Source organism: Protopterus annectens, chromosome 13.part0 (genome assembly GCF_019279795.1).
Source record: "Protopterus annectens isolate FY-2018-M chromosome 13.part0, PAN1.0, whole genome shotgun sequence".
Taxonomy (NCBI): domain Eukaryota; kingdom Metazoa; phylum Chordata; order Ceratodontiformes; family Protopteridae; genus Protopterus; species Protopterus annectens.
Window position 1 is genome coordinate 1,360,196,447 of NC_056747.1, and position 13,890 is coordinate 1,360,210,336.

The 13,890-nt window shown below is 43.0% G+C and overlaps 1 protein-coding gene across 2 annotated transcripts in view; it reads left to right on the plus strand.

Moving 5' to 3' along the window:
- PLEKHM1 (pleckstrin homology and RUN domain containing M1) overlaps nucleotides 1–13,890 on the plus strand; it is a gene marked incomplete in the record, with an annotated part of 788,682 nt that overhangs the window by 87,685 nt on the left and 687,107 nt on the right. For both annotated transcript variants that reach the window (XM_044055392.1, XM_044055391.1), the window contains 1 exon segment: nucleotides 8,351–8,598. In XM_044055392.1, the coding sequence (XP_043911327.1) occupies nucleotides 8,351–8,598 (248 nt within the window).

Sequence of the window (13,890 nt, forward strand, 5' to 3'; positions counted from 1 at the left end):
ACAAATGGGTGTTGGACATAATAAATCAAGGCTACAAGTTTTATTTTCACACTTTTCCCCCTTTCAAAGGCATGCCAGATGTACCTCCTCAGCAAAGGATGGAGGCTCAGGATCAAATTTCTTTGCTTTTACAGATGGGGGCAATCCAGGTGGTACCTTCGTCAGAACAAGGCCTAGGGTTTTATTCTCGTCTATTCCTAGTGCCAAAGAAAGGAAACACTTGGAGGCCAATTCTGGATTTGTCCATTCTCAATACATACCTAGACATTCCAAAGTTCAAGATGTTAACATTACAACAACTTCTGCCTCTGCTAGGAAAAGAGCACTGGATGGTAACTCTGGATCTCAAAGAAGCCTATCTTCACATTCCTATCAGGCCCAGCTGCAGGAGATTCCTGCGTTTTCGGGCTGGTACTTCTCATTATCAGTTCTCTGCATTGCCCTTTGGCTTATCTACTGCCCAGGGTGTTCACAAAGGTTCTGGCTCCTGTAATAGCTTTCTTAAGACTGAGGGGAATACAAATTTATCCTTATCTGGACGATTGCCGGATTCTTGCTCAAGACAAAGACAAGTTACTTCAACATCTACAGTATGTGATGGCAGTTTTAAGGTGCCTAGGGTATTCTGTGAACGAAACAAAGTCCAGTCTAGTACCCTGTCAGGACATGTGCTTTCTGGGTGTGAGACTGAATACAGCCTCTCAGATGGCTTTTCTGACCCCGGACAAACAAAGAACTCTTCACCTCTACTTCCAGCAATTATCAGTACGGTCCAGGCTGACTGCAAGGACAGTCCTTCAAAGCCTTGGGGTTCATGGCATCTTGCATTCTGGTACTTCCCAATGCCAAACTGCATATGAGGAAGCTACAATGGTATCTCAAAAGTGTATGGACTCAACACTGCCACGATTTGGACACTGTCATTCTGATAATACCGTGCATCCAGAAGGAATTCTTGTGGTGGGCACAGGAATGTCACCTAAACAAGGGACTCTCTGTGACCCGACCAGAGGCGAGTCAGATCTTAACGACGGATGCCTCAGACCTGGCTTGGGGAGCACACTTCAATGGGAAATGGATTCAAGACACGTGGCCTCCCAAATTACAGCATTTGCATATCAACTTGAAGGAGATGTTAGCAGTCCAGGTTGCCCTGATGGCTTTCAAGGGCCTACTTCAACCAGGACAGGTGTTGATTCAAACAGACAACACTACAGTCATGTGGTACATCAACGAGCAGGGGGGGACCCATTCTTACCCTCTTTGCAGACAAGCTATGATATTGTGGGAGACTGCTCTGGGGTTGCACATCACTCTTCAAGCACAGTTTCTGCCAGGAGCACAGAACTCCCTAGCAGATGTATTGAGCAGACAAATTGTGGATCCCCACGAGTGGAAATTGGATCCTCCGGTATTTCAACCGTTGACATTGGCTTGGGGAACTCCAGACATAGATCTGTTCGCTTCTCCTCTAAATTTCCAACTACCAAACTTTTGCACAAGGATGTTTCACCCAAAAGCTTGGAAAGTGGACGCTCTATCTTTCAGTTGGAACAACCTTCACGTCTATGCTTTTCCTCCTCTGCCTCTCCTTACCTAGGTACTCTTGAAAGTCAGGAGGGACAAGCCTTGCATGATTTTAATAGCACCAGATTGGCCACGTCAGCACTGGTATCCTCTGCTGAGGAGTTTAATTCAGGAGCCTCCTTGGCCTTTACCACAGCTTCCTCATTTGTTGTCCCAGTCAAGCAGTCATTTGCTCAATGTCAGGGTGCAGTCCCTGCATCTAACGACCTGGCGTATTCTGTTTTAGAGCCTGTGGGTTCTCAGCTTCCCCAGCAGGTTTTGGATGTCATTTTGGAAGCTAGGCCTAGCACTAGAAAAGTTTATGCTGATAAATGGAAGAGATTTTTTCTTTGGAGCACAACAAAGGATTTTGATGTCTCGGTACCTAATTTGAGTTGTACACTGCAGTACCTTACTGAATTACTGGACAAGGGTTTGTCGTTTTCCTCTGTGAAGGTTCATGCTGCAGCCATTTCTGCTCACTATGATTGTGACCCTCCTTTATTTTCTCACCCTTTGTTCAAGCAATTTCTTAGAGGGGCAAAAAATATAAGACCCCACGTAGAGCTCCTACTCCTTCCTGGGATCTCAATTTTGTGTTGGAGAAGCTTACTTTGCCTCCTTTTGAACCTGCAGCTACGTCTGAATTGAAGTTTTGTCTTGGAAGACTGCCTTTTTGTTGGCCATTACTTCTGCCAGAAGGGTATCTGAATTGCAGGCTCTCATGGCAGTTGAACCCTTTCTAATATTCCATAAGGATAGAGTTTCGTGCATTACTAACCCTACTTTCATGCCAAAAGTGATTTCTAATGTGGCCTTGAACCAGTCTATCCATTTGCCTACCTTTTATGCTGATCCCCAAAATAAGGGGGAAAAATCTTGCATTCTTTGGATATACACAGGCAGTTACGTTATTATTTGAGCAGAACTAAGGAGTTCAGACAGACTCAACAGTTATTTGTTTCTTTTGCTTTGGGTTCACAAGGGAAAGCTGTTTCAAAGCAGACTATTTCAAAGTGGATTGGTAATTGCATTGCTTTTTGTTATTCTCATCATGGGAAGAATGTTCCTGCTGGGATTAGACCTCATTCCACTAGGGCTACTGCCACTTCTACTGCTTTTTTGAGGGGTGTAGCTACTAAGGACATTTTGGAAGCAGCTACTTGGAGTTCAGTTCATACTTTTACTAAGCATTATCATCTCCCTCTTTTTCTCCAAGTCCAGGGCTGGGTTTGCCTCTGCAGTCTTACAGGGCATGTTAGCAGCCCCTAATGTCTTTTAGTTTGCCAGCCTCCCTTTTCCTTTGCTTTGGGATTCTACCCACAGGTTATGACTGCAGCAATGTGAGACGAAGAACATAGTACAGTTTTGTACCTACCATAAATGTAGATGTTCGAGGATCCACATTGCTGCAGTCCTATTTTCCCTCCCTCCTTCCCCGCTTTGGTTTGGGGTTGTGGTTGTTGTTGTTATTATTACTTGGGGATAATTGTTATTTCTCTCCTTTATGGCTCTGGCCTTTTCTTTTTAAGGCCTTCTGACATCTGGGGCAAGAAAGACTGAGAATATGGCGTCGGTCATGCGCTTAAGTACTACTACGTACTGACGTCAGCTCCGGGCGCCCATGACCGACGCCAGCCTAACCCTTTGGTATTCGGGCCGACCGAGGACAGCAGACTACCCACAGGTTATGACTGCAGCAATGTGGATCCTCTAACATCTACATTTATGGTAGGTACAAAACTGTACTTTTTACGCTCCCATATCGTCCTCTGTTCTGTCTGTCTCTGATGCAGCCTGATATTTATGTAGTCACCTCCATGCGTTACTTTTTTATGCTCCCATGTCATACTCTGTTCTGTCTCTGATGCAGCCTGATATTTATGTAGTCACCTCCATGCTGTTTTATGCTCCCATATCATACTCTGTTCTGTCTGTCTCTGATGCAGCCTGATATTTATGTAATCACCTCCATATGTTACTGTTTTAAGCTCCCATATCATACTCTGATACAGCCTGATATTTATGTAGTCACCTCCATACGTTACTGTTTTATGCTCCCATATCGTACTCTGATACAGCCTGATATTTATGTAGTCACCTCCATACGTTACTGTTTTATGCTCCCATATCATACTCTGTTCGGTCTCTGATGCAGCCTGATATTTATGTAGTCACCTCCATGCGTTACTTTTTTATGCTCCCATGTCATACTCTGTTCGGTCTCTGATGCAGCCTGATATTTATGTAGTCACCTCCATACGTTACTGTTTTATGCTCCCATATTGTACTCTCTTCGGTCTCTGATGCAGCCTGATATTTATGTAGTCACCTCCATACGTTACTGTTTTATGCTCCCGTATCGTACTCTGTTCGGTGTCTGATGCAGCCTGATATTTATGTAGTCACCTCCATACGTTACTGTTTTACGCTCCCATATTGTACTCTCTTCGGTCTCTGATGCAGCCTGATATTTATGTAGTCATGTCCGTGCATTACTGTTTTATGCTCCCGTATCTTACTCTGCTCAGTCTCTGATGCTGCCTGATATTTATGCAGTCACATCCATACGTTACTGTTTTACGCTTCCGTATCGTACTTTGTTCTTTCTCTGATGCAGCCTGATATTTATGTAGTCACCTCCATGCGTTACTGTTTTATGCTCCCGTATTGTACTCTGTTCTGTCTGTGATGCAGCCTGATATTTATGTTTCGCTGCGGCCTGCACATCAGTGATGAGTGCAGCCACCTGCAGCTTCTCAGAGCCATGCACAACTGCAATGGCCTCTTCGTATCCCTGTCTCAGAGCCATGCACAACTGCAATGGCCTCTTCGTATCCCTGTCTCGGAGCCATGCACAACTGCAATGGCCTCTTCGTATCCCTGGCATCTTTCTCTTTCTTAACGCATCTCAGCATAGTGTTCTCCTTTATTACTGACTTCTCACAGTAACCAGTTAATTTGGTACGACTCTCAGGGCTGACTCTTAGGATGTGGAAAATGAATGACCAAAAATCCAGATTTACTTCTTACCAAGTCCTAGAGTGCCACTCCTCTGCATACTGCTTTTTCTTTGAGGTGTGGTGATCTTTGAGCTGGTATTTATATTTGGGTGAGTTTGGGGAGTCCCCCTGCAAAGAAAGTGGAAAGGAGAAAAGCAGTGTTTGGATATTGGTTCTTCTCCTGTATTTTCTGTCTTTTGTTCACAGTATTTTGGGACTCTGCATTGTGAGTCCTGACATTTCCACCGTGAGCTTTCTCACACTGCAGTAATAAGTACCCCAAGTCGTTTTCTTAATGTATGCATGCAGCTTTAATCTTTCCTCTCCATCTTGTAGTCCAGCTATGGGTTACTGTGTCCCACATGTAATTCATTGCATTTGCCCTGGTTATTCTGTAATTATCCTGCATTTCCATAAACCTGCAGCTGACCAGATGTTGTTCATTCATAGTGCCACCAATGTCTCGTGATTTGGAAATAAAAGCTCCATTATGAAGAAGTCCGTGCTTCGCAAGAGATGGTCTAATGCCAGTAGGCTTTAAGAATACAGCTCTACATGCAAGACATTCTTGGACTATTAAATCCCTCCCCTTTCTCCATGCTGCAACAAGACGTCCTTTCTTTCCAGATCTCTATTAGCTGTACACAATTCGCACACACTCACTCTCTCTCTCTCATGCACGCACTCTCTCTCTCTCTCTCTGTCACGCACTCTGTCACGCACTCTCTCCCTCTCTCACATTCGCACTCTCTCTCTCTCTCTCTCTCTCTCTCTCTCTCTCTCTCTCTCTCTCTCTCTCTCTCACATGCACGCACACACTCTCTCTCTCTCTCTCTCTCTCTCACACGCACACTCTCTCACATGCACACTCTCTCTCTCTCTCTCTCTCTCTCTCTCACATGCACACACACACACTCTCTCTCTCTCTCTCTCTCTCTCTCTCTCTCACATGCAGACTCTCTCTCTCTCTCTCTCTCACATGCAGACTCTCTCTCTCTCACATGCAGACTCTCTCTCTCTCACATGCAGACTCTCTCTCACATGCAGACTCTCTCTCTCTCTCACGCACTCACACTCTCTCACACACACACTCTCTCTCACACACGCGCACACACCCTCTCACTCTCTCTCTCTCTCTCTCTCACACGCACACTCTCTCTTTCTCACACGTACACACACTCTCTCACATGCACACGCACACACACTCTCTCTCTCGCGCACACACACACACATTCACTCTCTCGCGCACACACACACACATTCACTCTCTTGCGCACACACACACATTCACTCTCTCACACACACACACACACTCTCTCTCTCTCTCTCTCTCTCTCTCTCTCTCTCACACACTCTCTCTCTCTCTCTCTCTCTCTCTCTCACATGCAGACTCTCTCTCTCTCTCTCTCTCTCTCTCTCTCTCTCTCTCACATGCAGACTCTCTCTCTCTCTCTCTCTCTCTCTCACACGCACACACACACATTATCTCTCTCCCACGCACACACACTCTCTCTCTCACATGCACACACACTCTGTCTCTCTCACACGTGTAGACACACTCTCTCTCTCTCTCTCTCTCTCACACGCAGATGCACACGCACATTATTGGAGCTTTTGCAAACCTCTTTCTGCATATCATCCTTTGGTCATTTGTTGGGTAGGACACTTTGTCAGGAACTTCCGGAATGAGAACTTATGCTTTGGAGACTGTGTGTGGGACTGGAGCAGGTGGAAGGAAGCAGATCATGTGGAGACATGAACCATGATGTAGTAACATGAGCTTCTGATTACAGTGTGGGACTGGAACAGGTGGAAGGAACCGAGCATGTGGAGACATGAGCCATGATGTAGTAACATGAGCTTCTGATTACAGTGTGGGACTGGAGCAGGTGGAAGGAAGCAAAGAGCATATGGAGACATGAAGCATGATGCAGTAACATGAGCTTCTGATTACAGTGTGGGACTGGAACAGGTGGAAGGAAACAAATAGCATGTGGAGACATGAAGCATGATGCAGTAACATGAGCTTCTGATTACAGTGTGGGACTGGAACAGGTGGAAGGAAACAGAGCATGTGGAGACATGAACCTTGATGTAGTAACATGAGCTTCTGGTGTGGAACTGGAGCAGGTGGAAGGAAACAAATAGCATGTGGAGACATGAACCATGATGTATTAACATCTTCTGGTGTGGAACTGGAGCAGGTGGAAGAAAACCGAGCATGTGGAGACATGAACCATGGTGTAGTAACATGAGCTTCTGATTACAGTGTGGGACTGGAGCAGGTGGAAGGAAGCAAAGAGCATATGGAGACATGAAGCATGATGCAGTAACATGAGCTTCTGATTACAGTGTGGGACTGGAACAGGTGGAAGGAAACAAATAGCATGTGGAGACATGAAGCATGATGCAGTAACATGAGCTTCTGATTACAGTGTGGGACTGGAACAGGTGGAAGGAAACAGAGCATGTGGAGACATGAACCTTGATGTAGTAACATGAGCTTCTGGTGTGGAACTGGAGCAGGTGGAAGGAAACAAATAGCATGTGGAGACATGAACCATGATGTATTAACATGAGCTTCTGGTGTGGAACTGGAGCAGGTGGAAGAAAACCGAGCATGTGGAGACATGAACCATGGTGTAGTAACATGAGCTTCTGATTACAGTGTGGGACTGGAGCAGGTGGAAGGAAGCAGAGCATGTGGAGACATGAACCATGGTGTAGTAACATGAGCTTCTGATTACAGTGTGGGACTGGAGCCGGTGGAAGGAAGCAGAGCATGTGGAGACATGAACCTTGATGTAGTAACATGAGCTTCTGATTACAGTGGTATAGAACAGCACTGGAGGCCACTGAAAAATCTAGGAGCAGGAAACTGAAACCTAAAAGGCAAAGTAAACTGTACTTTGCAAACCTGTTGGCAGAAAATGCTCTTGAAGATCCAGTGTTATGGTGGGTATGTTGTACAACTTAACATTTCTGACATTGCTTTTGATATTGTACAGCTTAACATTCTGACATCGTTTTGGTATTTTACAACTTAACATTTCTGACATTGCTTTGATATTGTACAGCTTAACATTCTGACATCGTTTTGGTATTTTACAACTTAACATTTCTGATGTTGCTTTGGTAGCTGCTCTGAAATGCTCACATGAAGGCTGCATGCAACAATAAATGCACTTTGATCTTTGTCTTTTAGTTAAATGCTCTATATATGTGGCCAGAAATGAAACAACTCTAAAGATGGTGTTATGGACTGTTTGTCAGCAGTTATGACTAAGGCCTGGAGCTGAACTTAGGTTGAGGGGAAAAGTTTTTCGGGGTTGGAGGGTTCTGGGTTCTCCTATTAGATGAACAATGCTGTGTGTACATATTTAGTGCGCCCGATGTACACGTCCGAGCCTTGTGTTGACACTGACTGATGACCACCACTACAGTACTGCTGGTGCCTCAGAGGGCGAGTATGACAGTAGCCGTGATGCCTCAGAGGGCGAGTATGACAGTAGCTGTGTTTCTAGACATAAAACTTCATTAATCTGTTCTTTTCCATAATGGCAAACCTTTCCAATACTTTTTATTTTTAGGAAGTTAGGGCTTTATGGGGGGCCAGTTATTCACTAAGCTAGATTTGGTGGTTCAGATTAATTTTGGATTCAAAGAAGGGGCATGAAGAATAGTTATTCAAAAATGTTAAAACTCTTTTGCAATGTTCCTTTGCTGATCTGCTTACCTTTCTTGTGACTAGAAAATACATTTTTTGTTCCTTGAAACTGTAGAGGATAAACAAGAAGTTGGCCTGCTCTCTGAAGGCCCTGCTTAAGCGATATGTCACGTCAGAGGCTGTGGTAACGAGTGATGATCATGATGCTAATGTCCTCTGCTGTGCACTGGAAGCGGCATTCGTGCATGGACTGAAGACAAAATACGTCAAACAGGAGATGGTGTTCAGAGGAAAGAAGCCAGGAGGTAGAATATCTTTGCCGCAGCCTGTCTTTTGGGCACTACTCAAAATCATCACGCACAGGTAAAAATCTCCAAAGAGGAGAACTTGAAACATACTTTGTAAATCTTTTAAGTAAACAAAAATAGTAAAATTATTAAGCTGCAATTCCTTTATTGTTACGAAAACTTTAATTAGCTTGTTTCAACACTGCTCTGCGGAAATATTGACTTGATTATATCCTCAATATTTTTAAGACGTAACGCTGTTGCAGATGCAGTTCTCAGGCAGGAATTACGAGGCTTGATATTGGCTCTTCTGGACAGTGCTAGAATCAATGTTCTTAATCCATTTCAACGAATTACAACTTTCTCCAGACTAGGTGGAGTCTGTACCTAATAATTCCAACAGTTGACTTTAGCAACAGTGGTTGCAACCAGCAAGTTGCTGAGGGCTGTGAGACTTATCACCTCTAGAATTCTGATGGCTGTCCTGGTCAGATTGCACACGAGGCCTCCAGTGCTACCCAAGAAGTATGTGGAGTCAGCAGCCACAATCCCTGAATGATATCACCCTTCTGTTGTACCTTTAGAAAGCTAGAATGATCAGCCAGCCAGGCCAGATTGAACCGAGGGTGCCCTTCAGACAAAAGCCCTAAACTCAAACTCTATCCTTGATGTTTAAGGCCACCACAGAGACACACTCAAGAGGTCTCAAAGTACAGTGGGTTTTGAATGCAGGTCAACAGAAGGATATAAATTGTAAAGGAAATGATGGGTCTGATACAGACATTTATAACATGTGGAAAACAGACATTTTGTAGAATTCAACAGACAGCACTATTGTATGTGGTACATCAGCAGCCAAGGGGACTCATTCCTGTCCCCTTGTGCAGTCTGGCCATTACAGCTTGAGGGGTTACTTTTTCAGTCCCAGATAACCATATAGGTAGTCTGTATCCTGTAGCAGATAAACTGTCTAGATTATCTGCAGATTCCTTGCAGATCTCTCCTAGTGGATGGTACTCTGGGAAGACTTCCTATAAATTGGCAAGTGCCCCAGAATAGATATACTTGCCTGTCCCAGCAACAGATAACACTGGAAGTTCTGCTCTGCAGCAACTGGCAAAGAAAAATGGGCAGTAGATGCCTTCTTCTTCAGAAGCAGAGGTTTTGTTCTGCATGTGTTCCCTCCTTTCCCCGTGGTGATCCAGGAAGGAAGAAAGGTGGACCTAAGGATGTGCTTAATAGCATCTTTTTGGTCCCAAACAGCATCGGTCCTCTCCTTATTTAGAAGGTTAGGGTGAAACCTTATGTACTGCTACTGCAGATGGACAGCCTAAGTCAGAAGAAGGTGACCTTCATAGACTGGGTCTGTGTTAAATGTTCGAACATCCAAAATGTCGAACATTACATGGTCGAGACCAAATGTTCGACATAAAAAAAAAAAAAAAAAAAGAAACGCAGATAAAAACACTTTAACAGTATAGGCAGGGGGGGCAAGCCCCCTGCACTCCCCACAACCCTCCTACTTAAATATACAAACTCCGAGACCACACTTCAGTGCAGAAAAGGGAAATTCTCCCTATCTGCACCATGCAGTGCCATTGAAAGTCTATCTTCGAGCACTCAAAATTTAGAAAGTTTGGTCTCGACCATGTAACGTTTGAAATTTTGAGCGTTCGAAGATTTGATAGGTATCCCATAGACTGCATCCTAGAAACGCTGTATCACTGCCTGGAAGAATTAACTGTTTCTGTTCCAATGCCAATTCACTGAGGGCATACTGGTCATATTTAAGTATGCTAGGAAGTCTGGCATATAGAAATCTGTGTTAACTAAATAGAAGTTTCTGTTTGGTGCCTCAGGAAGAATTGGGTTCTTAGTATGACACAGTTTCATAATTCTCCACTAATTAAGTACCTTGATCAGTTGGGGCATATCAAATATCTTTGTAAAAGTTTATCAATTCCGCCTGCATGTCTGTGGACACCCCCCTACCCAGCATCAACACTAACCAGTTAATACTTCTTTAAAGGAGTCTTTTGTCTGAGACAGCACAGAAACAACTGACACAGCCCTCTTTTGAATTTGCTTTATTGCTGGCAATCACCTTACCTAGAATGATTTCAGAACAACAGACACTTATGCAGAGAGCCCCTTTTAGTCTTATGTAAGCACAGGGTAAGTCTTGGAACCACTTTTATGCTAAGGGTAATGACAGAGTTTGTCCTGACAAAAACTGTCAATCTCCATGTTTTCTTCCCAAATCTGCACATCAAAGGAGAGCGAATCCTTCGGTCCTTAGACATGCATGATATATTAACTGAATAAAACCAAGAATATTAGAACCTCAGATGAGTTGTATGTCCTTAGACATGCATGATATATTAACTGAATAAAACCAAGAACATTAGAACCTCAGATGAGTTGTGTGTCCTTAGACATGCATGGTATATTAACTGAATAAACGAAGAGCATTAGAATCTCAGATGAGTTGTGTGTCCTTTTTTTATCTAGGAAGAAGGAAAAGACACTGTTTAAACACTGTCCCTAAATGGCTAGCACGTTGTCTTTTGTCATGGAAAGAAGTTGGAGGGCACTGTGAGAACCCATAGGACTAGAGGTGCAGTAGACCCTATAGCCTTTTCTTTCTGGGGTGGGGGTGTAAGTGCAGAGCCTATTGAGGCAGTTACCTGGTCATCAATAATCAACATTTTCAACCACTGTTTACTAGGCACAGCTTCCATGGCTAGGTCAAGGGTTGCAGCTGCCATTCAGCAGGGCCTTTTGCAGCCCAGTACTGCCAATTTATATACAACCCTAGTTTTCCAAGCTCCACTAATCCTCTCCACAGTAAGGACTGCCACAGTAATCTGTATAAAAACCCTTGAAAATGTTCAAGTAGATCACTGTAGCAGTATTAGTTCCCTTCCACTGCCCCCTCTAGGGCTGAAGTTTTATACCCTATACCTATGCAACTACTACTTCTACCATTCTTCCCTTTCAAGATTCCTGGCCTGTTCTGGGAACTTTTATTTCTCTGATTCCTGAACCAGAGGATGTACTTGTGTCCCTGTTTCGATAGGACAATCCGTTCCTTGCATGGGTTCTTGTAAGATGGATACCCTGTGATTTACCTGGGCAAGATCATTCTAAAAGAATGCAGCAGGCATCAGTTTTATTCATGGAATATCCTGATTTCTCTAGGGGCAGATGTTTGCCGAGTCCAAAGAGGAAGGACACTGAGCTCTGGAAGTAGGTCGGTCTTCTGGACTGTGAGCCCCAGTCGTGAGGACTACAACAGCACTAATTACTTGAAACTATTAATACAAGTTATTACACAACTGTAGTGTATGGCTTAACAGAAAACATTTTGTGTTATGTGTACTTGTGTCTGCAGTGTAGGTGCCTTTGAACAGCAAGTCGAAATACATCACTGAGGCTACTGTGTGTTTGTTTCTTCACAGCTGGACATCAGATGCATGCAAACAAGTCCATGTTTTTTGGGTCAGACCGTGTGTGCGAAAGCAAAGGCAGTTACATGATAGGTGTGACAGTCATTGATGCAAGTTAAACTAGATAGTTGTGATCATTTGTTTTAATTTCGTCACAGTCAAACATCAGAGGGGCACAGAAGGCAACTTCCTTTTTGGGAGTAATGGTGAGGAGACATGCTGTCTAGAAACAATTGAGACAGTTCTAATTGTAGTATTATCTTTGATATGGCTTGTTGAGACAGATTATAATTATCTTTGATATGGCTTGTTGAGACAGATTATATATGTGTTTAGTGCAGCAAGGTAATGTACGTTGGGATCATTGTACCTTTTCTTTTCTACTGAATAAGACATCAAAAATGTGTGCAGAATTTGCCCTTTTTTTCGGAAGCAAACTACATGTGACAGCAAAGGGCAGTTAATATTCAATGAGCATTCATATGGCTCTTGCGGGCACATGCATATATCTGAGAAAAGCAAGTTGACCTACATTACTGTGACCACTCTGCCATCTAAGGAGGGTAGTGCATTCTCTCAGGAGTACTTTTAACGGGATACTGTGTACAGAGGGAGATGAAGGTAGTATTTACTGTAGTTTAGAGGCATAAAACAGATGCAGCCACTGTTTTATTTTTTAAGCTGTTGCTTTATTGCATTAATTTTATAAAGTAATTAATGCAGACATTTTTCGATTCATTTCACCACCCACAGTCATTCACATTTTTCTTATCACAGTAGGCAAGTATGTAATTCATAAAATTATACATATATTTTCTTTTAATAACATAAGACAAACGACACTCTTTGTTGTTTCCAGCAGTTGAAATGTTTTGAGAAAAAAAGGAAAACATCACTGAGAAATTGACTTGTTACTTCAAATTAAATTTGCAGATTTTTTTTATTTATCTGTCTAAAAGCACAAGTATTTTTGTGATGCAACCCTATAGTGATAAACTTCACAAGTAAGTCTCCATAGCTGTTTTGAAAGTGCCAGGTTTCCATGTTTTCCTCTTCTGTGAGCATACAGCAACTCTATAGGTAGTGGAATGCAGCCCATATCCACATTTTATGTTGTGTTTTCATTGCATCAGAAGTAAGCAATCGTAAATATTTCATCAGACATGGCAATATTACTTGTTACTGCATATAAAGTGAGGCCTAGTCATCATGTTCTGATAGAGGCATTGTGGTGTCACATAAATGAAGACTGAAACGCAGTGAAGTACTTGTGGAATGAAAGTCCTGCATGTATTTTATGCACAAGTATCCTGTTATAATTCCACAGCATCTTTATTAGGAATTTCATAGGAAAAATGTTATATGACCTCATTCACTGTTACCAAACACACTGTTTCAGCAGGCTTTGGGTGTTAGAATGACACATTTGGGGGATATGACTTGTCTTTAGGAACTATAGATAAACTAATGTGTAGAACATGTGTATTAAGTTGCCATTATGTTTGAAGTAAACATTTTGTATATTTTTACCAAAAAATCATTTACGGCATGTTCTAGCTAGAATGCCTTAGTTTAAAGCAGGTAAAGTGATGGGGTACACCAAAGTCCCTAAATACAGCAGAGTTAGGTATACTTCATAGTTCAGTAGCCAGTTATTACTGCCTGAGCATTTCATAATGAAATCTTTACGGAGAGTGAGGTATGTCCTTTTAATATGGGTATCACGTGCAGCTGTTCATATGCTTTCACTGTCATAGTCTGACATTTTGCATTAACTGATTCCATTGGGAGTGTTGTGTTAGAATATAGTGACGGGGTGATAGATGTTTACTAAGACGTTCTTCCTTATCATTGTTGGTCGCTTTTACTCCTGGGATATCTTACGGCTGATAGCTGAATGTCCATCCAGCATACCAAAG